At 37.9% G+C, this 27,186-nt stretch overlaps 1 protein-coding gene across 8 annotated transcripts in view; it reads left to right on the forward strand.

Moving 5' to 3' along the window:
* Positions 1 to 19,546, forward strand: part of FGF13 (fibroblast growth factor 13) — a 386,748-nt gene extending 367,202 nt beyond the window's left edge. For all 8 annotated transcript variants that reach the window (XM_063431997.1, XM_063431992.1, XM_063431999.1 and 5 more), the window contains 2 exons: positions 14,159 to 14,357; positions 18,760 to 19,546. In XM_063431997.1, the coding sequence (XP_063288067.1) occupies positions 14,159 to 14,357; positions 18,760 to 18,896 (336 nt within the window). In that variant the 3' untranslated portion in view covers positions 18,897 to 19,546. The remainder of the gene's footprint in view (positions 1 to 14,158; positions 14,358 to 18,759) is intronic.
* Positions 19,547 to 27,186: the final 7,640 nt, after the last annotated feature.

Here is a 27,186-nt window from a genome sequence, read left to right on the forward strand (position 1 = left end):
GACAAGAGTTGTTATATTGCTAGATTGTAGTGTTCAGGTCGGTGAATTTACTGTCTTCTTTGGTTAGGAATACAAATCTGTATCGCTAACGCTGAAGTGCCCTGTTGGAAGTTTAGGTTTCCCTTCCCTCCCCACCCCGTTGGAAGGAAGTAAAATTTATTTTTGCTTACTTTTTCTCCCTCACATGCCCAGTCTTTGTCCTTCCATCCCATCTCTTTGGCTAGGATCATGAAGACTGATAATCTCAACCAACCCAATGCTTTTTCACAAGAAAGCATTGGAAGTCTAGTATGTCAATCAAATGGTCTCTAAGAAACCACCTGATAGAAATAGACAAGATTTACTTTGCTATTTTGGATGAAGCCCCTCTGACGAACGGCAAGGTTTTACATTGCAGGATTAAGCAGAGAGGGACATGGCACCCAGACTAGCTCATTGAGATGAATTACTCTGGTTGCCTCTAGTGTCCCTTTAAGTATGAACTTATGTAACATTCAGGTTGTAGGTTTAAAACTGTGTTCTCTTGTATGATCTGGGGATATTTTAGCTAATAAATGGGTAACCCCAGGTAACAAACATCCTCGGCTGTTCTGTAAAACTGCAATCAATTGCATTTGTTTTCAGACTGAGCTTTATAGGAAAATGCAATTAAATGTCCATTATGCAGAGAGATTTTACAGCAAATGTAGAAAATGTGACCTTTATGTTTTCCTGTTATAATGTTTCCAAAAGCATTTTGTGGTCAAATTTAGTGGCTCCACCATAAGTGCTTATTGCAACCATTTAACTCAAGGCTGGAATCACATGCCAGGTGTCTGCTGGCACAGAATTCTAAGGCGCCACCTGCACTCCACTCCAAAAAAAAAAAAAATAATGTATAAACTGTACTTTGCTGGCATAAATTGTCTAAAAAACATTTATTAAAATTGATAACTGCTTATGTAAATATATTTATGTATGTGCATTTTTCTGCTTGTAATATTTTGTGAGTATAGTGAATCTGCGAGTATAGTGATTGTAAATGCATAATTAAATGTATGCGTGTCTTCATTAGGCTACTTTTATGTTTTGGGATTTTTTTTGTAGTTGGGTAGTGTAGTGTTGCTTTGAATATAAGGTTAAATGTGAATGGGTAAAAAGGAATAAAAGGTTTGAGATGGGCTAATGTCAGAGTTAGATTACACAGCATTATATTTCATTACAAATCATTACATTGCACTAAGTGTTAAGAGGAAAAAAAGTTTGAGAGAAGTTACAGTTACAACGGGTGTTTATAATTATTGTGTTTAGTGTTAGGGTGGGGTTAGTTTAGTTTTTACTGCTTGGATTAATGTACTAGCTTTTGTAGCTAGGATTAAAGAAAAACTATAAGGTCAGGGACACAAACATGTATTCCTGACCCTATAGTGTTAAAAACACAATCTAGCCCCCTTGCCACCACCCATCCCACCAAAATATAGTAGAATCCTACTTTTATTCCAGTCTGCTGCTACTGGTTCTGCCACTAATCTGCCTACTTCAATCAATGCATCTCTATGAGGAAAGTTCAGTGTCTCAATGCAGAGGGTGGAGACACCCAGGAACCAGGTCTAGCGGCCATCTAAGGAGTGGCCAATGGACGTATCCATAGGCTTTAAATGTAAAAACTGCATTTTCTCTGAAAAGACAATGTTTACTGCAAAAAGCATGAAGGGAATGATTATACTCACCAGACCAAATACAATTAGTTGTAGTTGTTCTGGTCACTTAACCCCTTAAGGACACATGACATGTGTGACATATCATGATTCCCTTTTATTCCAGAAGTTTGATCCTTAAGGGGTTAAAGGGCCACTATAGGCACCCAGACCACTTCAGCTTAATGAAGTGGTCTGGGTGACAGGTCCAGCTAGGATTACCCCTTTCTTCTATAAACATAGCAGTTTCAGAGAAACTGCTATGTTTACATATGGGTTAATCCAGCCTCTAGTGGCTGTCTCATTGACAGCCGCTAGAGGCGCTTCCGCGCTTCCGCGCTTCCGTGCTTCTCACTGTGATTTTCACAGTAAGAAGACTCCAGCATTCATAGGAAAGCATTGAATGCTTTCCTATGGACTGGCTGAATGCGCGCGAAGCTCATGCCGAGCATTCGCATTCAGCCGATGACGACAAGGAGGAGGAGAGGAGGAGGAGAGTCCTCCGCCCGGCGCTGGAAAAAGAGGTAAATTTAACCCCTTCCACCCCCTAAAGACCGGAGGGAGGGGGGCCCTGAGGGTGGGGGCACCCTCAGGGCACTATATTGGTCTTTAATGTATTTTTCAGGTTTAGGCTATGAGTAGTTAAATATGTGAATAAGGAAATGGTTTCTTTAGTTTTAAGAGGGGTTAAAGTTGTGGTTAGGGGAAAAGGGGTGGTAAGTGTATAGGCCTGTGTAGTTTGAAGGTTATTTGCAAAGTACTCACCCTCCAATGGTTGACAGTAGACCTGCAGGTGCTTTTATGCAGTGTACATTACTCTCCTCCTAGAGAAGCCCAGATACGGTAGTTTGGGTAACACCGGCCTGGCAAAACCCAAGCAAATTGCCAAACCATGTACCTTTAGAGCTTTAGAATAGTAAAGATAGCCTGTCCCCTAAAAATCAATGATGTTTTTTCCGTGAATCATTTTTTCTTTTGCCTACAATAGGGAACATTAAATTACAAATGAAAAAAAATGGAATTTGTCCCTTTTAAATTTCATGATGTGTCCATATAGTGTTTAGGAGTCCAGGATATCAGGAGTTCAGGATATCAGAAGAATTACTCATCACCCAAAATGCAAACAAATCACAATTCATTTTAAACTGAAAGTACAAATCTATTCAATAGTGCAAATTCCAAATAAGTGACTGTTGCTCTTATTAATATTTTTTAAATTATTATATAATTGTTCATTGTTTTGTTGATAACAGCTTAAGTGATTAGCTAAAATGTAGTGTTTTAATATTGAGAATGATGAATTTAAAGTGAAACAATGGCAGGGATGATGAAGATCAGACTAGAGTTTAATTTGTGTGTATTCACATCCATAATCGGACAACCACACACAAATAAAATACCCTTTTTAAAAGACGTCTACATTCTAGCTAGCTAAACTGTTCTCTCTCTCTCTCTATATATATATACATATATATATATATATATATATATATATATATATATATATAAATATATATATATATATATATAAAGAGAAATAGAATTTGGGGTGGAACAGCGCTACAGTACTGATCACAGAGGTGAAAGGAGCTGCACACCTGAGGGGAAGGGCAACCCTCAAACCCTTCAATAAATCTGGGAACAGGAAACAACAAAAATACAGGGTGCGCTAGGCAAATGGGAGGTAGTAAAAGGACAAGTCTCTGAAAATACACAAGGGGGTCTTGGGTAGGTCTTCTTTGGTTCTTGATGAGGTCCTCAGTGGTTGATATGAAAAACAAAATTAGACAAAAAGGAAGACCAATAGTGCACTACCATAAAGGATAATGTCACGGACAACACAGAAGAGAAAAATGCCAACTCACAATCAGTAGAGCCCAAACACCAGACCACACTTGGTGAAGGTTAAAAACAGCAACTAACTTCAATAGACATAGCACACATATTTTAAGCCCCCAACAGCCTCAATTACATACAATAGGTTGATAAGAGCACTATAGTACAAGGAAGGGTGGGGTCAGACAATAGCAATATTTATATATATAAATATATCCAATATATATATATATATATCCTTTATAACCTTGTGCAAAGGTACAGTCAACTTATCAGTCCGACTAAAGGATGTATTGCACAAGACAACATTTCTCTGGGACGTTTATATATATATATATATATATATATATATATATATATATATATATATATAAAATGTCCCAGAGAAAAGCACTCAGAGGGCTTGTTGTCTTGTGCAATACATCCTTTAGTCGGACTGATACGTTGACTGTACCTTTGCACATGGTTATAAAGGATATATTGCACAAGACTACGAGCCCTCTGAGTGCATTTCTCTGGGATGTTGTATTGGGGCACGAAATAGCATTGAGGCAAGAACAGGACAGGAATGTGAGTGCCAAGCCCATGTTGGATATATATATATATATATATATATATATATATATATATTGGATATATTTATATATATAAATATTGCTATTGTCTGACCCCACCCTTCCTTGTACTATAGTGCTCTTATCAACCTATTGTATGTAATTGAGGCTGTTGGGGGCTTAAAATATGTGTGCTATGTCTATTGAAGTTAGTTGCTGTTTTTAACCTTCACCAAGTGTGGTCTGGTGTTTGGGGAAAGGGATATAATCTGCTGATGGAAAGTTTGTCCAGGGCTATAAACGAAGTAGCCTGGTCTAGTGTGGAAAAGACTCTCAGTGATCCCACTCAAGCCTTGGCGACTGGGTCTGAAGTGCTCCAGGGTCACTAATAGCTACGAGGAAGCTGACTTGGCGGAGGTACTCGTCGGAGTACTGGAGCTCCGTCACAATAGATACTCCATGAAATTAAATTGGTAAATTGGTAAAAATTGTTAATTACAAATACCTGTTAAATTGTCATTTTCTACCACTGTCTAGCAACTTTGTCTTCAGCTGCAGGCACACAAGGATAAGACCTCCAATCAGGAGTGTCTCTTTTTGATTTATAGGGACAGTACCTATCCAATAATAATAAATTCCCTTTTCAGAACGTAGGGTGATTTAAATTGCTCTTTTGACTATGCACAGCCATACCGTGAATTATATAAATTTATACATGGCCGGTTCACACTTCTAAGGACCATGTGTGTGCAGTCCACATGTCTGAGCTTTCTCCCTGTTTGTACACAATGGCTAATTATCTCTCATTTGGAAAGCATCATGTAAGGAAGTACTTTGGACTGTTTGATTGACGGCCCTGATGGGCTGTGTGTAGCGGGAACAATTTTATTATTTCAGTGCTTGAACTGATCCTTTCAAGAAATCATGAAAACTGAAAACTGACAGTAAATACAGTAGGTTCTCACTAGAGAACAATTTGGTATTTTGTATTTCATTTATTAAGCTTACATTAGTGGAAAAATTAAAAATAAAAGTGTAAAATTTAAGAATACATTACATTTTAATAATTTTTTTACCAATTAAATATGCACTGTGCCTCATTTTCAATAGCTGTTTACATTTTTAAACAAACAAATGCATAAATAATACAACCTGGGGTGCCTACTCTTACGAAATGAGCTGTGCATACATTGCTTATTAGTAATAAATATCTTAAATAAAAATATTCAATAAAATCAGTCATTATTATATGAAATGTAATAAATATATTGTATAAAACATTTTAATTGAAATCAATTGAAATTAATTGAAATCAATGTTTTGGCATTGTTTTTTTTTCTGTAGCAGACCAGACATAAAGTAGATATGCGACTCGAGAATTAATCAATATCATAAAATTACCTGTGTATCAGGCCAGCTGACAAAACTTGCTCTGCCATGTGTAGTGTGTGTTTTGATGACAGAACTGTCAACTTGCTGTGATCCCAAGGATTTCAGCTGTTCAGCTAAGTGGATCCAAACTTGACAGCTTATCCTACTGATTGCTTGAGCATGGCTGAATTGTGAAACAAAAACTGCACGTATTTATTTTATGTTGAAAGTTATTTTTGTGTGAGAATCATGAAGGGTCAATATTTTTTCTCTGTATTGGCTGCGCTAACAATGTGATGGTTTAGAGAGAATTAATTAAGATAGTGATGAACATTGCAGCTGCAAGTTGAAAAGTCATGATTGGAAAGCCTTCAGGAGATACGTTTAAAAGACTGTGTAACGAGCGGTGTATGTTATAATTACTACAACATTATATTTTTTTTAAAAAAAGGTTCCACACAAACATTAGTAACTATGTATCTTGTCTTTGAGTGTATCAACAACATGCAACTAGTTGGAGGGGATTGTTATAACCTCTCATTTTAGCCCTGACAAAATATATTTTTTTATTGTAAACTGTATAGGTTAGCAACCTCCATCCTAATGTATCCCTGTGCACAATATTAACATTGTTAAATCCATTCCATACTTTGTAACTCCTTCTACGATAATACAACATTTAAAGGAACTCTATAGAAACACAAACGCATATTCTGAACAGACACTATGGATACAATATTACTGTTTAGCCCCTTGGCCCCCCTGTCCAGCAAAGTAAAAGGTGTAAAACTCACCTTTTTTCTAGCGTCATGCTGGTCCAGTGGTGACTGGCCCTGCTCCCCCTCTGCCTCCTCAGTTGAGATTATCAAATTTGACGATCTCAGCCAGTCCAATGCTTTCCCATACGATAGCATTGGGAGTAACGCCCACTAGAGATGTTCCTAGGCATTAATGTAAACACTGTCTTTGCTCTGAAAAAGCAGTGTTTACATTAAAAGGCCTGCAGGAAATACTATACACACCAGAACAAGTACATTAAGCTGTAGTTGTTCTAGTGACTATAGTGTCCCTTTGAAGTGCTAAGGACATCTGCTAGTGCTATATAAATAGAAATCAACTTAATTTTGTCTAACTTAAAAGTTAGATACCAATTTCAGGCACTCAAGAGTTTACCTTACCTTAAAGGGACGCTATATTCACATAAACAACTTTTGCTTAATAAAGCCATTTTTCTGTATAAATCATACCCCTGAAGTCTCATTGATCAAGTCTTCATTTTCAATCAGATGCTACCTTACTTTTGGGGTGTTTATCTTCTGCTCTGTACTGGGTAAAGATCTCATGACTAGACTATTTGGCAACTATATCTAATGGGCTTATAGGAGTCCAGTATTCCCAGGTCTGGTTGGTGGTACCTGCACCTAATGTAAACATTATTTGACATCATTCATCATCATTAGACTTGGAGATTCTTTTCATCATGAATTGCAGTTAGTCCAAATTTGGGACCATCGGGTGATCATGCAGATTCTCTAACTCCCTGCTGAAATCACAAACCAAAGGAATCACGTAATAGACAAACATGTTTGTTTCGATTCCATATTTGGAAGTCTGGCTGTGATGCCAAAAAACAAAAGAGCTAATTAACGGGAAAAAATGTGATGGATAGATAGGGGACAGTTAATAAACATTGATTTTCTTAAAAGTTCCATTGAGAAGTTACCAATAGAGAAATAAAAGGAGGATTAGTAAAACAAATCTATATTTGTACATTATTTATTAAATAAAAAATATAAAATGTAAATATTGAAATATATAGTTTTTTACTGCTCCATTTTTACTTTTTCTCACTTGATCTGTAATTGCAGGACAATTATAAATATTATGATATAAATGAGTATATATTTTGCAGTACACTGATTGGCCTATTTCCTCACCCTTTTGGATCATCCGATTCATTATCCCATTCTTTTTTCCTTAATGAAAATCAGATTAGCCAAACTAACTAGTGGCTAAAATGTGGGCATCCTGAGCTTTATTTTCCTTTTTTTTTTTTTTCTATATTTTTCTCTTTTCAACTGAAACATTTTTTTTTTTTTTGCATTGCACAAGTCTATAAATCATTTTAACAAATATTGTAAAATGTGCTCAGTGATATTTTCGGCAATTTAAAGTTGTTTTTAGGTGAAAAAGTTAAATTCAATTACATTAAATTCATTGTTTTCTAAAGTGTTATTCAAAAACCATTAATCATGAACTAAATTGTAGTGGAGCACAGACCAAAGACTAATATATGTAAAAAAAAAAAAAAAAAAAAGAATCCCATTGCTTTGTTGCGATGTGTGTCCTTGTGTTTAATTGTTCTCCTGCAGTTTGTAGTAAGAAGAGAAAAACATTAACTGCCGTGAAATGTTATAGGTTGTTGATTTTACTGCGCAATGCCAAACATATCCTGCTATCTTTAATGAAAAGCCTATGTTTGTGTGCACTTAAGTTTCACGTGTACAACTATCGAGTTTCAGAAATGGTACAGTGCTATATAATGCTCACAATTCAACCAGTGGATGGGTTAATCGCTTGTGTGTCATGATTAGAACATGGCTTATGTTTGAGATCTCAACAGCTTGAGCCTTTGAGCTTTGTGCTGTCATGAACGGCAACAACAGGATAAATATTCATAAAGGGTTTAAAATGTTTTCTTCTCTGTTTCAACCCACGCAGTTTTGACTGCTTGGCTTCTCTTGAGATATCTTATTTTTGCCTGGTAGCCTTTCAACTTACTTTTAAACTTGCCAGTTTGTAAGGAAAGGGGGATTTACTTGTTTCCGGCAAAGGAAATCCTTGGAGGAGATCTGCTTTCTATACTTGGTGTCAATTATTGGTGAACAAGATACGCAAGGCACATGCTGAATGTACTATTCCTGATCTCCATGTCACTTGTTGTGAGTGTGTTGTAATTAAGACTTATAGGATTTACAGGAAGAAAAAAAAAAAAAAAAAAAAAAAAAATATATATATATATATATATATATATATATATATATATATACATATATACATATATATATAAAGTAGAAGGAAACCGGCACTCAATGAATTTTTGCCAAAATGTTACTGCTCAAAGATAAATCAACGTTTCAGCTCTTCTAGGGAGCTTTCATCAGGACACAGAAGAGCACCAGGTAAAACATATTTTTTCTATTGGAGTGCAGGGGTCTACTATATTTTTTGTATATATATATATATATATTTATATATTATTATTATTAAAGTTGTTTAATAACATGTAACAGCTTGCAAATAACTTTTAAAATCAACTTCTTACTCCAAGTGTTATGATATGCAATGCATACCATGTTCAGACAACACAATGCCTGTAGTTCTGGCATATAGTTGCCTAGCCTCCGTGGCAATAGAAGATCCTCGGGTTGCAGGGCTCTTTAAAATAGAAATGACTGTTTTTGCCCAGCATATATACTTCCTGGAGGTAGATATTTTGCCCACATGCAATCGCAATATCTGCGTTCTGCAGTGATTTGAGAAATCTACAATCCTGAAAATGCAAGCAGGGTTTTTTTCAAATACCAAGGAATGGGCAAGACATTTTAAAATGTTTATTTATATATGTTTTTGCTCCTTTGTTTCTTAACTGTAAATTGTGTTTCATGGTTTTTGTTCTGATTCATGATATGGTACTGCAGGGCAGGGGATAACATACAGACTGATGCATAATATTGTGAAACAGAGTAGCAAAAAAATTAAATCTGTAGATCTATTTAAAGGGACATGCAAAGTATCAAAACCACTACATCGTAATGTGGTGGTTTTGGTGCATAGATCCCCCCCCCCCCCCCCCATTTTAACCGACAATGTAAAATATAGTCTTTTTTTAGGAAAAGACCATGTTTACTGATGGCTAAAAATACACATCCACAGGCTGTCAATCAGATAAGTGCTAAAGTTGCTTCCTCTATTAGCTCTTTTAATTTTTGAAGGATTCATGTTTAGCATGATAACACACAATCCGAATGACTAATGCTTGTTATAGAGAAGCACTAGAATCAATATTGTAAAAAGCTTTGAATTGGCAGATCAAGGGGAAAAGCTTCTGTATGAGAATTATTGAATTAGTCAGAGATTGTCAGGATTGATAATCTCTCCATAAACAAATTGGGTTGCTGAGTGAGTGTGTCTCATTGCTGGATTATAAAAAAAAAATCAGGAAAATTTAAATTGTGTTTTTTTTTAAATAGAAAGAGGACACAGGAAATGCTGCCCCCTACCCCTACAAAAAAAAAAAGAATCAGCCACTATATTAAAATCATGTATGTCCCCTTTGTGCTGAGAAAACAGCTCTGATGCATCGAGGCATGGACTCCACAAGACCTATGAAAGATTCCTGTGTTTCTGGCACAAAGACAGCAGCAGATTATTATTATTATTGTCATTTATATAGCGCAAACAGATTCCGTAGCGCTTTACAATATTATGAGAGGGGATTTAACTATAAAGAGGACAATTACAAATAAACTTACGGGAACAATAGGTTGAAGAGGAGTGAGGTGTGAGAAAAACGACTAGAGAGGAAAATCAGTCTAGCAGCAGCGTTCATTATGGACTGTAGGTGTGCAGTACGACTTTTGGGAAGACCAATCAGGAGAGGGTTACAATAATCCATGCGGGAAATTACTAGAGCAGGGATAGGCAACCTTCGGCACTCCAGATGTTGTGGACTGCATTCCCCACAATGTTCTTACACCCATAATGCTGGCAAAGCATCATGGGAGGTGTAGTCCAAAACATCTGGAGTACCGAAGGTTGCCTATGCCTGTACTAGAGCATGGACAAGCTCCTTGGTAGTATCTGGTGCAAGAAAGGGGCGGATGCGGGCTATGTTTTTAAGATGGAATCTACAGGATTTGGCAACATGCTGGATGTGAGGCTCAAAGGTGAGACCAGAGTCAAGTATGATGCCAAGACAGCGCGCTTGCAAGGATGGACTGATGTGGGTAGCACAAACTTGAAGGGAGAGCGAAAGAGGAGGATCAGTATTAGGAGGAGGAAAGGCAAGGAGCTCAGTTTTAGAGAGATTGAGTTTCAGAAAGCGGGAGGACATCCAGTCAGAGATGGAAGAAAGGCAAGCAGTGACACGTAGCAGGACGGCAGGGGAGAGGTCCGGGGAGGAGAGATATAACTGGGTGTCATCAGCGTACAGGTGGTAGCGGAATCCAAAAGAGGTAATAAGTTTGCCAAGAGAGGCAGTATAAAGAGAAAATAGAAGGGGACCAAAGACGGAGGGGAGGAGGTATCATTAGAAAAAGAGACACTGAATGAGCGTTGGGAGAGATAAGAGGAAAACCACGAGAGGACAGAGTCACAGAGACCAAGCGATTGAAGAGTTTGAAGAAGGAGAGAATGATCAACGGTGTCAGAGGCCGCTGAGAGGTCAAGAAGAATTAGTATGGAGTAGTGGCCTTTGGATTTAGCTGCGATTAGGTCATTAGTAACTTTGATAAGCGCAGTCTCTGTAGAGTGGAGAGGGCGGAAGAAAGATTGAAGGGGGTCAAGGAGAGAGTTGGAATTGAGGAAATGAGACACACGGGTAAAGACAAGTCTTTCCAGAAGCTTTGAGGAAAAAGGGAGCAGGGATATGGGACGGTAGTTAGAGGGGGTGGACAGGTCGAGGGATTTTTTTTTTAGTATAGATATTACAGTGGCATGTTTAAGGTCAGCAGGGACGATGCCAGAAGAGAGAGAGCAGTTGAAGATGTGTGTTAAAGAAGGCACGAGACAAGTGGAGAGAGATCTGATAAGGTGAGATGGGACAGGATCGAGTGGGCAAGTGGTGGGGCGAGAGGAGGAAAGAAGAGCAGCCACCTCTTGGTCAGTAGCGGGGGGGAATGTCTGAAGGGTAGGAAAGGCATGATCTATGTGTGGTTGAGAAACAGAATGGCAAGGAGGGGAGAATTCTTTCCTTAGCTGTTCAATCTTGTCAGTGAAGTAACATGCAAAGTTATCAGCAGTAAGGTTAGTTTGGGGGGTTGCCACAGCTGGGTGAAGAAGAGAATTAAAGGTGTCAAAGAGACGCCTTGGGTTGCGGGAGCATGAACTAATGAGAGAGGAAAAGTAGGACTGTTTGGCAAGGGCAAGGGCTGCACTGTATGAACACAATATGAATCTATAATGGAAAGTCTGACTGGGTGCGAGACTTCCTCCAGGAGCATTCAGCACAACGGGAGCATCTTTGCAGGTAGCATGTTGATTTAGTATGCCATGGTTGGGGGCGGGTCCTCCTCGAGGTGCTTGTTTGGAGTGGCGCTGCAGCGTTCAAGGCAGATGTAAGAGTAGAGTTATATGTGGAGATGGCCAGTGAAGGACAGGTGAGGGAAGGGATGGACAGCAGTCGTTAATCAATATCAGCTGACAACTGCTGGAGATCAAGAGAATTAAGGTCCCTCCTGAGTTGAGGGGGATTAGGCTGAGGTTGTTGGGTGAGGGGGTACGCGAGAGCAAGTGATAAGAGGTGGTGATCAGAGAGTGGAAATGGAGTGTTGCAGATATTAGTTACTGTACATGCATAAGTGAAGATTAGGTCAAGGGTATTGCCAGCTACATGGGTGGGAGAATTTGCCCACTGTGATAGCCCGAGGGAGGAAGTAATTGAAAGTAGTTTAGTGGCTGCAGAGGTCAAAGGTGGGTTTATAGGAATATTGAAGTCCCCGAGAATTAAGGATGGAATGTTAGAAGAGAGGAAATAGGGTAGCCAGGCAGCAAAGTGGTCAAGGAAGAGAAGAGGGGAACCAGGGGGACGATAAATAATAGCAATGTTAGCAGAGAAGGGTTTGAAAAGGCGAATTGAATGTATTTCAAATGACGGGAAAGAGAGGGAAGGTGGGGTGGGTAGAGGTTTAAAGGAGCAGTGAGGGGAGAGGAGAAAGTTGGTTTTGCTCAATCCAACTGGCATAGGTGGTGTAATCCCCACCAAGGATATCGCAGTAGTGCTCACAATAACATTTTCTAAAATCAATCAGGAAGGTCCAAAGTATATAAAAAGTTTACTCTTTTTATTACAGATACAAGTACATTTTGAAAAATACACTTGACGAGCTTTATCAAGTAACAAACTTTTTCAAAGTGTCCTTATATGTCCTGCAAGTTTCAAGATGGTACCTCCATCTATTGGATTTGTTGTTTCAGCACATCCCACAGATGCTCAATCGAAATGAGATCTTACAATTTGGAGGCAAAGGCAACACATTATACTCTTGTAGGATTCTAGGAAAAGTTGATCATTTTATTGTTATGCAGCTATCTCCATCTTTAGTACTATATACCGCATTTTTCCGTGTACAAGACACCCCTATTTATAAGACGAACCCTATTTTTTGAGCCCATAATTAAGAAATCAATATTTTAAACATCAAATAGAGCAACTTTGATATTTTAGAGGCGACTTCTGAGGAGAACAACACACTTCAGATTCTCATGCCTCCCCTGTGATACGGTACTCTGTGAAGTTAATGGCTCTATAGTGCATGCTGGGAGACTACAACTCCCACAATACAGCAGGCAGTGTGAGGGCATGCTGGAATATCACAGTAATATGTTCTCTGCTTTCTGATTCCCATTTCCCCCCTGATAAAGAAAAAAATCAGAAAGCAATACCTACTTGAGATGGAGCAAACCTTAATATGGCTGCTCATTTTATGGTGTGGCATGTCTCTGGAGCTCTGTTGGTGGTAGGTGCTGATGTCTGCTGCAGCTCCCATGGATATAGGGACCTCTTCCTACTTGCCATAGCATTTAGAAGTGTATCAGCGGGAGGGAGGCCAGGTAAGTGTGTGGGCTGTGGCACAATGAAATGCGGCAGGTGCCATCTTAACTTAGGCCCTGCACACAAGTGGTTTATTTAACCATTGCAGTGACATTCCGTGTATAAGACAACCCCAAATTTTAGACTAAAATTTTTTAGAAAAACAACATAGTCTTATACATGGAAAAACACGGTATGTATGTATGTGTCATTAGATGTGTGTATGTATGTCAGTGAGTGTGCATGGGTGAATATTTGTGTGTCAGTGTATATCCCCCTCCCATGTCCAGTCTGACAGTTTGTGCATGGGTCAGAAAGTGGTGAGCTTTGGGTTACATGGAAATCTAAGATTTGTTGCGAAACTGGGGTTGCACAGTCTTTCAGACTATGTACTGATAGTACTGGATATTTTATAATTTTATGGTAATTTGTTCAAATTGTACAGGGGTAAATAAGGCCAACTCCTTTCATATTGTGTAATTCATAATACAAGATTATTCCTATAGTAGCCTAGCTGTGGATTTTTTTCTGAATTTATGTAGTTGTAAAAATATGCTGGGAAAAAAAAAAATAATATCTTGTTGGTTCTAATCTACTGTCGCAGTTTGTGTTTTTTGTTTCTATATCCCAAAATTTTAATCTACCAGTGTCTGTGATTGCTTTATTTATTTTTGTACTCACTATAAATCAAATTTCTTAGTTCTAGCCTGGCAAGTGTATATATTTGATTACATTTGAATGCGGTATCAAAGCTTTTAGTAACAGTGTCATTATTATCAGCGTCAGAAACCAATAATCACAATTTACCTCTTTCTTTTAAAGCAAATGTGAATATATAATAATATAGGCATTACCGAATACTACTTCATTGCACTGCTGGGTTATTTAAACATATAATCTCTCAACAGGAACATTTCACACCTGAATGCAAATTCAAAGAGTCGGTATTTGAAAACTACTATGTGACATATTCTTCGATGATCTACAGACAACAACAATCTGGGAGGAGTTGGTTTCTGGGTCTCAACAAAGAAGGTGAAATTATGAAGGGGAATCACGTAAAGAAAAATAAACCAGCAGCTCACTTTCTGCCAAAACCATTAAAAGGTAATGGTAACATTTCAAGCAGTTATTGCTAATGTCTGGTATTATCTTATAGCTTTTAACTGAATAGTGGGTTATTCATTTAAGTTCAACATTTCTTCATGTTTAAAAATAAGAGCACTTAACAATTCACGTTTGTTTTGAAGCCTTTTAAATTGTCTGATTGAATCAAAAGTTAATCATAGACTCATGCAGGAACTTGGACAAACTATTTTTAAATTTTCATACTATAAATAATTAAATTGCTAAAAGGCTAAAAAGGCTAAAAATGTGTATACTTGACTATCACACATGTATGAGTTTGTTGGACATCCCATTCCAAAACCATGGGAATAAATATGGAGTTGTCCTCTCCCCCCCTTGTGACTATAAAAACTTCCACACTTTTCCACAAGATTTTGGATTTTGGAAAAGAGCATTTGTCAGGCACTAATGCTGGGCGAGAAGGTCTGGCTCCTTACTAGTGTTCCAATTAATCGCAAAGATTTTCAAAGGCATTGAGGCCTTGGCGATATGAAGGCCACTGAAGTTCCTCCATACCAAACTAAGTTGTTTTTGCTGGCATCATCCAGACCCAGAGTCTTCCATCAGACTGCTAGACAGTGGATCATGATTTTATATACCAGTTAGCAATGGACGAGGCCGAAACACCTGAATCTAATATTTAGTAAGGGTGTCCACCTGGATGTGGTTGAACTGTGACTAGCTGGCTCTACTATGTAGGAATTTGTTTTAAAAGGGCCAGAGAGATTGAGAACCCTTTAACTGATATTGTACTGGAAATTATCTTGCCCAGTCATTGTTGCACTAGAGGGCTGGAAACACTTTAGTTTACTATCTATGATGTGGAGAAACGGGTAGGGGCAATTTGCTGGGCCAATAGCGGGTATTTCCTTTCCTGTACCCCACCTCCCCACCAGCATTTTTAGAACAAACTGGAGACTAAATCTAGTAAATCACCAGCACTCTTATATCAGTCATTTACAATTATAAGAAGTCATTTTAGTAAAATATTTGAGGGACCTTAAATTACTTGGTAATGACAGTTAATTGACCTGAAAATTATTTTTTGTTGGTTTGGGCTGTCAGTGTATTACAGTGACCATATCACCCTAGGTCTCTACACAGCCATCACTTCACCAAGGAATTCTGAATAATCCCTGTACTAGTATAAACTTATATATAAAATATATATAAAGCAAAAATATATTCATTGTAAATAGCTGAAGGGCTAAAACTCCAATAATAACCTATATTTTGTTTCGCTATTCATCACTAAGTGAGCTTTTCTAGGTTCTTAATTAGGCATTACTGAGATTCTTTGCACACCTTCAGGCACTTGACTATTAAAAATAATGAGTATTTTTTAATAATTCGTTAGTATATTTCTAAAAAATTTAAGTATGTAGAAAATCCAGACAGGAGGATGATTATGTGATTATTCATGCTGTGTTATTAATACGGACTCACAGCAAGAGCTAATATAACTATTTTTTTGATGTGTTAATAAGCACAGTGTCTATACTTTTCCTTTGAAGATCTAGCTAAATCTGGAAGACTCTACTATAATAGAAAATAGTGTATATAACATGGTTAAACTAAAATAATACTATTGACATCCAACCCCTCCCGACTCACACTGGTCCTACGCAAGACACTGTTCACCCCAGGCATGACCCCCCAACATTTCGCTAGGTTTGAGGATAATGACCTCCTCCGCGTTTACCAATTCTTCCAGAATTAAAAATTAATGCCAATCTCAGACCTACCACAACGAACCCCATTAACCACCTTCGACCACTTTCGCTACCTCCAAATATGGAGCTTCCTAGACGCACCCACTAACAAACTGGAACCACAGCCCTCATCCCCCTGGAAAAAAGCTGCATGCGCTGCCCAATCCACATGAGTCAAATCTCCACACTATACTCTTCTATTATTAAATCCTACCAAGAAGGATCACTGTCATACGTGTCAGTTTGGGAGAGGGACATCGGACCCCTGGAAAACCCCACAGATTTGGGGGACATCTGGGAAGCTACAGCCACAGTCTCCATTTACGTTAATCATATAGAGCAAGCATAAAAACTCTCACGTGCTGGTACCTCAACCCTATCAGACTAAAACAAATGGGCATTTCGGACTCAAACCTGTGCTGGAAGGGACAAGGGGAAAAGGGTACATAAGTCCACGTATGGTGGGAATGCACACAATTAACCCAACTGTGGTTCTAGGTAATTCAACTTACATTCAAAATACTACATTCCACCATATCACAAGATCCATGGATCTGGCTCCTCTCAAAACCCCATAAACATACCCCCAGATGCGAAACAAATTGGTCGGGATAGCGCTAGTGACGAGAGGGACAATTGCCGAACACTGTGGCAGATCCGAAATCCCATCACTGAGCATGGCAATATGCAAAATAGAAGTTGCCAGAAAGATGGATAACCTTTCTGCCCTATTACATGACACCACCACAAACTATTACAAGATCTGGGACCCATAGCACTATGAGTTCCCCCCACATGCATAGAAAATAGTAGCTGGCGGGAAGCAGAATCCCCCACTACCCAACCTCCCCAGCACGTCATTCACCCCCCCCATCCTGAAGCAACAACCCCCACTCCCCCTGATCCTACCCCTTTTTTTCTCCTCCCTCTCTCTTCTTTTACTCCTCTTCCTCTCCTTTTTCCCCTGACCATGTCTGAGGTACCCCTGGAACATCTCCTCCCACCCCGGAAACACAAGCACCACTACATAACCAGAGCCAGGACACTCTCGAGAAGAAGGAAGCTCCCACACTCAAACCAGAGCATTGCCTACACTAAACCATACCATGACACCCACATTTCATATGTTCAGATGTTCAACACAACCTATTTGTTTGATAATTTTGGCCCTATTGGCTACCAAGTTTACCCCCTTTACTCACCAAACTGACGTTAAAACCATGTATCATGCAACAACAAGGTGTAGCTCCTTACACCAGACCACTTTGTTCTTGAGTACACCGCATTATACCCACTCGCAGGTTTTACCTCATGTTCTGTACCCCTTATCACCTTTGAATGTACGCTAATACATTGTAATGTTACCATGCTTTTTACCCTGTCAAAAACAAAATCTCACTATAGTGTTAGGAATACAGGCATGTATAGAAGTATTCTTATTGCAATAGTGTTACCTTACCTATTTAGATGTCCAGTTCCTAATTTAGTGGTCTCACCACTGAAGCCCTGCCTCCTCAGCTGAGATCAACAATTTTAATGATGTCAGCCAATCCAGTGCTTCCACACAGGAAAGCATTGGGAGGCTAGTGAACATGTGCAGCAAAATGCCACAGTGCACTAATTAAAGGCTTTTTATGAGAAGCAGTTTATTGGTTATTGCAACTATAGAGCCTCTAGGGGTTGTTTTCCTGTCAGCCACTAGAGGTGTGCTAACCTTGCAATGGAAACATTGTTGTATCTACTAAATGACAATGTTTTACAATGCAGCGCGAAAAGGACACGACCACTTCATTGAGATAACGTTGTATGGATGCCTATAGTAGTCCTTCAAATATCTGAAATGCACCACAGGTTGCATAGACATTTTCTACAAGAAGACAAAGGGACAACCCCCCCACCCCCCCTATCGTATTACCCACCTTACATTAAAAGTACCATACTATTTGTTTCAAGCAACTTGTCAATTCTGTTGTTTTGTTTTTAGCTAATACACATAAAACTCGGGAGATTGACCTGATCCTTTAACATAAATAAATCAATGTTGTTTGTAATTGTGTTTCTGTGACATCCTTTCCCAGCATACAGCAAGTCATTCATATACATTTTAGGAGAAATATAACTGAAACAGAACAATTCTCAAACTGGGGTATTGTTTTCCAAACCTGTTTGTGTTAAAAAACATTACAAAAAATCTTATCCTATTATGACTACAAACACTGACAACGTTGTTATGGTACTATCAGCTACCAGGAGAGCCAGAAGCCCTTGCTTCAGGGCACTCCGGACACCAAAATTATTACAGCACACTGCAGTGGTTATCATGTTTGTTATTTAAATTTAGAAAATGATCTTGTTTTTAAAGTAATTGAATAAGAAATATTTCTGAATATGAACATGAATTTTCCATTTTACTAAAAAGTGAAATTAACAAATCACATAACTGAGATCAACGAGAATTTTTTTTTAATTTTCTATTCAAATCTACATACTTTCAATGTTGGTTGTCACTTCAAAATATTTAGTTGTCTATTGGTTAGACCCCAGGGTATAAATGACAAGTGGCTAGGATCTTCTGTTTAATCAATCACAAGAACACTATAATAATAACTGTAATGAATGAAAATATACATTCTTCTACTAACTTTTTCACACTTTTTTTTTTCTTCCAGTGGCTATGTACAAAGAACCTTCACTTCATGATCTAACAGAGTTTTCCAGATCTGGTAGTGGAACTCCAACAAAAAGCAGAAGTGTCTCTGGAGTTTTAAACGGGGGTAAATCTATGAGCCAAAATGAGTCAACGTAGCCAGTTGTACATCGTATCGGTGGCTACATTATTTACAGTAAATGGAACCTTACCTCTGGATGCTGTTGAATTCTTACAAGCAGTCTTTCATCTAAAAAAAAAATCGATTATTTAGGACAAGCACCGAACTTGCATAAATCATTCACGTCAGTCATTAGATCTCTGGGTTTTCACCAGATCCCATTGTTTTAGAATGTGCTTTTTGCATCTCAGAAGGCACCTGGATAGCCAGCAAAACATATTGTGGAATAAAGCATAGAGAGGACATGCTCTTTGCTCTCTGTTTATATCACCTATGCTTTGTGGATAACCAAACTGAAACATTTCACCGAACTCAATGCAGTCAAGAATTTGCTTTCCAACCAAGAATAAAAAGACCACTTTTACTCTTTAAAGAAAAAAAATTACTGCTTACATGTTTTATAGGGGCGAGCATAAAAAATGTAAATCTGTTTGTTTTCTTGGCTTAAAGTTTTATATATAAGCTTGATTATATGTATAATTCATTTTGACAAAAAAAAGTGCAACACTTTGATTTTCACAGATAATGAACTCTGCTGGGTATTTAATGCTGGGTCTAAATGCCGAACTCAGATCAGAACGGAGGTAGCATTTGAGACTCAAGTAAACAGTGTTTCTGCAATTTAAAACATGGCAAAATATAATTTTTATATATATAAATATATATATATATATATATATATATATATATATATATATATATATATATATATATATTTGTAGTATTCTGGTCAAGGTATAGAGCTGACCTCTAATCTGTAGACACACAAGTGTATTGTTGTCATCCCCAGACAATAGAACAAACCGTTAATAGATACAAATGTCCATCACTGTCATTTTTCTCTTAATTTCATTTTTGTGTATAATGTTAAATAAATGTTGTGGCTTCTTTTCTAAAGAACAAAATAATAAACTGTGGAATTAAGGTGATCCTTTTTATAAAAAAATGTCTTATTTGTAAAAGTCCTTTTTCCAATGTTACAAAGTATGTGAGTATCGTAGACCAGGAGACATTTGGACAGGCAGTGTCTAAACAACATATAACTATGCCTGCTATTTAATCAAAGTGTTAATTATTTAGTTAGTTTTCCATTTATATCATTATATCAAATGCATGGATGAAAGAGGGAAATTGAATAGAGGTGCATGAATTGTTTGGTTTTGTGCATTAAACAATGTTGGATTTGTGCTCCATAAATACCATACGATAGGCCAAGAGTTTTTCATGTCTTGTACAAAATGTTTATTTGCTGTATACACAAAAATGCACTGAATAAACAATTTATATTAATATTTACTTTAAAAAAAATAATAATAATAATAATATATATACTCCCTTTGTTTGGCAGAATGTGTTTCTTTTTGTTTTATCAACCAAAATGAAATCAATATTTTGGAATTAAAGAAGGCTATGCATTATTGCTGTTTACATGTTCAATTGTTATAATTTATTACCAATTTTATTTTAGAAAATACATTTTGTTATTTTTTTTTAAATAGAACTCTGTTTACTTTGAAGCAGATTGTGCACTTGTAAAATAAATGTTTCCTTCAGTTAAATTAGAATTGTGTCAATTTTTTTCCTATTAGCAATGCCAGACAAATTTTAGAACACACACGCCAAATATCGAATGTTTTAAGTTATGAAGTCATTTATAGAACAATTATAGTTTTTGCCAAGTTCACCTATTCTAGTCATAGTTGTTAAAATAAAAATGTGCATAGTTAAGTGTATGCAAAATGCTAGTAATTCCTTCTTAAAGATAAATGTAATCAAAAAGTACAGATCAACACAGATTTTATGCCTGGCAGCCAGTAAAAGTAAATTTAAATTTTTATTTTGTTTCCACAACTATAACAGAGTTCGCAGGTTGACATGTTTCCACAACTTTCCCAGAATTCCCAACTTGACATGCAAATGAGCACAGACAGACAGACGTGCTTTAGATTTGATCCTGTATTTCTGCAGGAATTTGCTTAGAGTACCTGTAGACATGCAGGATGAAGTCTAAAACACAATACCTCTGTGTGTGACTTAATTCTGGGATGGAAATGATGTTTCATGTTTCTGAGTCCAAAGTAGATTTTCCAAAGTCCAATTCAACTTGAGATATGCAGATGAAACACAACAGTATTATATATATATATATATATATATATATAGAGAGAGAGAGAGAGAGAATTGGAGTAGAAATTGTAGCCATATTAATCTAGTGATGCAGATGTAAAATAACAGCCGCAATTATTCTGTTAGTCCAATAAAAATAGTATTACAAGATACTAATTTCATCTGTAATTTTGCATAAATATATATCTGGCACGTGGAAGAAAAAAATAATAAATATAAATAAGGCGATAAAAGTGACAAGGAGGGTAGCATAATTATTAAGATACAGGGGACATAGGGAAAGGAAAACCAAACAACAACAACAAAAATTCACTGGGCCGCTTGAATTTGACAGTTTTTTTTTAATGTGTAATGTCCATTCTAAACACTAAAAAAAAGTCCTTTCTCATAACATCAGTGAGATAATTATTTACAGGGTTACAAGTGAAAATTAAAGTGAATTTCAAATTTAAGGCCAAAGTAGCCGAACTGGAAAAAAAAATCTCAACACTAGCTGTGACTTTAATTCAGCTACTACTCCTTAAATTTGAAATTTTCTTAGAATTTTCTTCGATTTGCTTGCAATTTTCAGTTTAGAATAATCCTGCTAATCCTCTTGTTATAGTCTAAAATGTTTATCTGCCTTAGACAATTTTTAAATGGATATTTCAAGCACCAAAACAAGTCTAGCTTAATGAAGCTTTTATTTTCCCATATAGATCATGCCCCTGCAGTCTCACAGTTCAATTATCTGCAATTTCGAAATAAATCATTTTTGTTTTTGTTTTTGCAGCCATAACCACACCTGCTATAGTCGTGATTCACACAGTCAAAATTAGAAGAAAAAAAATCACGTCTAATAGCACAATCTCATCTAATAGCACAGTGTGTTTACTTTAACAGTTCCTCACACTTGAGACTCCTGAAAGCACTAACAATTAACAGAGCAGGCATTAATACATTCTAAATTAAACACACTGTGCAATAAGTTTTAATATTAGTTCTCTTTTTACATGAAATATGTATGGAGGCTGTATGAGTCACAGGTAGGAGAGGTGTGGCTAAGGCTTTTTATGGCTAAGGGACTAACTCCTAAATGGCAGAAAACTGAGCAGTAAGAATGCAAGGGCAATATCTGTACACCAAACCTGCTTCAATAAGCTAAATGGTCCAGTGACCATTTAAGTTTTATGTTACCACAGTTGAGTAACTTTGTATCCTTTATTTAACAATAGTAATTTGCGTAAAGGACGTTGTGGCATAAGTATAGTGCGTGATTTGGACTACACCCACGCATTTGCTACTTTACATAAACACTGTGTTATGTGGTATCTCAACCAAATCTTTTAAGGTGTTTAAGCATTTTTAAAAATCCAAAATTTACTACCAAATCCAAAATTTACTTTTTTTTTTTTAATCATGACTAAATATTAATTTTCTCAAATTTTGTTAGTGTCGGGATAACAAATTCCACAGCAATAGATGTATTCATCTAGATTATGCCAAACAGGATAGAGACAAATAATCTAACATACACTGAACAAAATTATAACCGCAACACTTTTGTTTTTGCCCCCATTTTTCTTCAGATCTAAGACTTTTTCTATGTGCACGAAAGGCCTATTTCTCTCAAATATTGTTCACAAATCTGTCTAAATCTGTGTTAGTGAGCACTTCTCCATTGCTGAGATAATCCATCCACCTCACAGGTGTGGCATATCAAGGTCCTGATTAGATAGCATGATTATTGCACAGGTGTACCTTAGACTGGCCATAATAAAAGGCCACACTAAAATGAGCAGTTTTACTGTATTGGGGAGTCCGGGGGGGGGGGGGGGGGGAGTCCAAAAACCAGTCAGTATCTGGTGTGACCACCATTTGCCTCACACAGTGCAACACATTTCCTTCGCATAGAGTTGATCAGGTTGTTGAGTGTGGCCTGTGGAATATTGATCCACTCCTATTTAATGGCTGTGCGAAGTTGCTGGATATTGGCAGGACCTGGAACACGCTATTGTTTACGCCGATCCAGAACATCCCAAACATGCTCAATGGGTGACATGTCCAGTGAGTATGCTTGCCATGTAAGAACTGGGATGTTTTCAGCTTCCAGGAATTGTGTACAGATCCTTGCATCATGGGGTCATGCATCATCATGCTGCAACATGAAGTGATGGTCGTGGATGAATGGCACAACAATGGGCCTCAGGATATCATCATGGTATCTCTGTGTAGTCAATATGCCATCAATAAAATACCCCACCGCCACCATAGGTCACTCGATCCACAACGTTGACATCAGCAAACTACTCATCCACACAATGCCATACACACTGTCTGCCATCTGCCGTGTACAGTTAAAACCGAGATTCCTCTGTGAAGAGAACACCTCTCCAAAGTGCCAAACACCATCGAATGTGAGCATTTGCCCACTCAAGTCTGTTACGACGATGAACTGTAGTCAGGTTGAGACCCTGAGGAGGAGAATGAGCATGCAGATGAGCTTTCCTGAATGGTTTCTGACAGTTTGTGCAGAAATTCTTTGGTTAAACAAACCGATTGTTGCTGCACCTGTCCAGGTGGCTGGTCTCAGATGATCTTGGAGGTGAAGATGCTGGACGTGGAGGTCCTGGGCTGGTGTGGTTACACATGGTCTGCAGTTGTGAGGCCAGTTGGATGTACTGGCAAATTCTCTGAAACGCCTTTGGAGACGGCTTATGGTAGAGAAATGGACATTCAATTCACAGGCAACAGCTCTGCAGTCAGCATGCCAATTGCACGCTCACTCAAAACTTGCAACATCTGTGGCATTTTGCTGTGTGATAAAACTGCACATTTTAGAGTGGCCTTTTATTGTGGCCAGCCTAAGGCACAACTGTGCAATAATCATGCTGTCTAATCAGTATCTTGATATGCCACACCTGTGAGGTGGATGGATTATCTTGGCAATGGAGAATTGCTATTTCTCTCAAATATTGTTCACAGATCTGTATAAATATGTGCTCACTAAAACTCACTACCACCTGTATGCTGATGACACCCAGCTATATCTCTCCTCCCCGGACCTCTCCCCTGCCGTCCTGCAACGTGTCACTGCTTGCCTTTCTTCCATCTCTGACTGGATGTCCTCCCGCTTTCTGAAACTCAATCTCTCTAAAACTGAGTTCCTTGTCTTTCCTCCTCCTAATACTGATCCTCCTCTTTCCCTCTCCCTCCAAGTTTGTGGTACCAACATCAGTCCATCCTTGCAAGCGCGCTGTCTTGGCGTCATACTTGACTCTGGTCTCACCTTTGAGCCTCACATCCAGCATGTTGCCAAATCCTGTAGATTCCATCTTAAAAACATAGCCCGCATCCGCCCCTTTCTTGCACCAGATACTACCAAGGAGCTTGTCCATGCTCTAGTAATTTCCCGCATGGATTATTGTAACCCTCTCCTGATTGGTCTTCCCAATAGCCGTACTGCACCCTTACAGTCTGTAATGAATGCTGCTGCTAGATTGATTTTCCTCTCTAGTCGTTTCTCTCACACCTCACCCCTCTGCCAGTCCTTACATTGGCTTCCTGTATGCTATAGGAGTCAATTCAAGGTACTAACTCACACCTATAAAGCACTGAACAACTCTAGCCCCTCTTATATCTCCTCACAGATCCATAGGTATGTCCCTTCTCGGTCTCTCCGCTCTGCCCGTGACCACCTCCTGTCCATTGTCCGCACTCGTACGGCCAACTCGCGCTTGCAGGACTTCTCACGGGCGGCTCCCTTCCTATGGAATAGCCTGCCTACCGCCATCAGACTCTCCCCTAGTCTTGCATCTTTTAAGAAGTGCCTTAAAACCCATCTCTTTAGGAAAGCTTATGGCCTCCAAGACTAACCCTTACCTCACATACCTGTCTTTTGCCCTCTCCTAAAGGGCAGCCCACCTTATTTGATTGTAAATTCCTGTCCTAATGTGTTTTACACCCCACCTCCTATAGAATGTAAGCTCGTTTGAGCAGGGTCCTCTTCAACCTATTGTTCCTGTAAGTTTATTTGTAATTGTCCTATTTATAGTTAAATCCCCCTCTCATAATATTGTAAAGCGCTACGGAATCTGTTGGCGCTATATAAATGGCAATAATAAATAAATAAATAAATAAAACAGATTTAGACAGATTTGTGTACAATATTTTAGAGAAATAGGCCTTTTGTGTACGTAGAAAAAGTCTGAGATCTTTGCGTTCAGCTCATGAAAAATGGGGGCAAAAACAAACGTGTTGCATTTATAATTTTGTTCAGAGTATAAAAGAAAATATATACAATTGCATCCATTCCTAAATGCGCACTGCGCACTGTTCCCAGAACAAACAGGATATAAACAAGAGATAATATAACCTGTTACAGACATACTGTACAAGCACTTCCTAACTGTGGCTTATACACTATATTTCCTTTCAAGACCTTTCATCGCCTTTCTACAGATGTTAAAACAGATGATGCCCTCAATTGCTTAATTCCCCTATGGATACACTTGGCTGAAATTATCTATGCAGTTGAGTGGTTCTGTATTTTGCAAGTTGTCATGTACAATAATTTGCAAAGCTTATATCAGAGTGTTATCACTGTGTAGTCGCAAAATCACACAGTTCAAACGAATAGCTTTCTACTTTAATGCTCAAATACAGATAATGCATAAGTAGGTATTTCTGAATATTTGTTATACTGTTAATACATCTGTAGCCATTCATTTTTTAACTGCTAACAAACCATTCACTATACATAGAGTGAGTTTGTACAAGGCTACAAGACAGTTGAGATGCCGAACTAGCTGGTTTTATGGAAAATCATATAGCTAGCATAGTTATATAAATGATAGATAGATAGATAGATAGATAGATTTGAAATGTATATTTCTCTGAGAGTGTGCAACGCAACAAGTAAATACAAATATATACACAGATTGTCAAGTTAACATTTTAGAATTATCAAACCCCCTTTCATGTTCTATCTATGCTTGAAAATGTATGTCTGAGTAGAACTCATCAATTTGTGAATTTACCAATTTGCTTTTGAAACATTTTGCAAAAGCTGGGTTTTGGCACCTATCCCAAGTTTTACTTAGCACCTATTTTTGAATCCATAGCACATTAATTCCTTTGTCTGTTATGTATTTATTATTGAACAAACAACATACAAATGAAGACAAGTTACATAAAAAAAGTTTTTGTGTAGACATTTTGTACAAAGCTTCAAAACTAAAATGTAAAATAGTATTGTTTTTCATTAAAACCGTTTCAAAATCTTCACCCCTAAAGCACTTTAGCTTGCTGAAAAGCTTCATGTGTGAAGAGTGTGTCCTCTATTTTTCATTCTAAGAAGTGCAGATTTAAATAGAATTTGACACTTTTATCAATTAACCTGGTTACACCCCTCTAGCTGTCAATCAGACAACTGGTCTTGTAACTTACTGGTTTGTTTAGCCCACTGGAGCTAAATTCAAGAGGCAGCAATTGCTTAGAGCTTGCAAAGACTTCTCAATGTGCTGCATTGGAAAGTCTGTGATTGGACACGCACAAAAAGTCTAGGTTGGTAAAGAAGGGGAGGGCGTGCTAAGTTTTCAGACAAGAGACCTGTCACTTTTGCAAGTTGTTTTTAGTAATACAGTAATTTACAGTAATTTTTATTTATTTTGTATTTCGGCAGTGGAGTGTCCTGTTAATGTTAACAAACTTTTTTCTAAATATTGTTTTAGTGTCATAAAATGTTAACATCGAAATGATATTGGATTAAACAATAATGTGAAGGTCCACATCCCTTTGTATAGGAAGTCTACAAGTATACCCTCTCTATAGCGGTCCATCGGTGGATGTCCAAAGTAGAGGAAATTTACAATATGGACTATCTCACTGCCACTCTATATGATCACTCTGTGTGCCAAAATGTACATTGAAAGGATGCCCCATCAAGTTTAGTGGAGTTAGGCCCTACTCATTTGGTAGGAATAGGTGGTGACGGGGAGAGACCATGTCAAGGGTTGGTGTTTCCAAGCATAATATAAGCAACCTAGGGTGTCTCCTCTTGTGGGAGATGATGGGTGTGTGGCTGGTCTTCCCTTGTCTAATTGTATCCTTTATTCCCCTTTCCCTTCCTCGCCCCTTTTTCTCCTAAGGGCTTTACACTGA

Source organism: Pelobates fuscus, chromosome 9, assembly GCF_036172605.1.
Source record: "Pelobates fuscus isolate aPelFus1 chromosome 9, aPelFus1.pri, whole genome shotgun sequence".
In the NCBI taxonomy this organism is placed as follows: domain Eukaryota; kingdom Metazoa; phylum Chordata; class Amphibia; order Anura; family Pelobatidae; genus Pelobates; species Pelobates fuscus.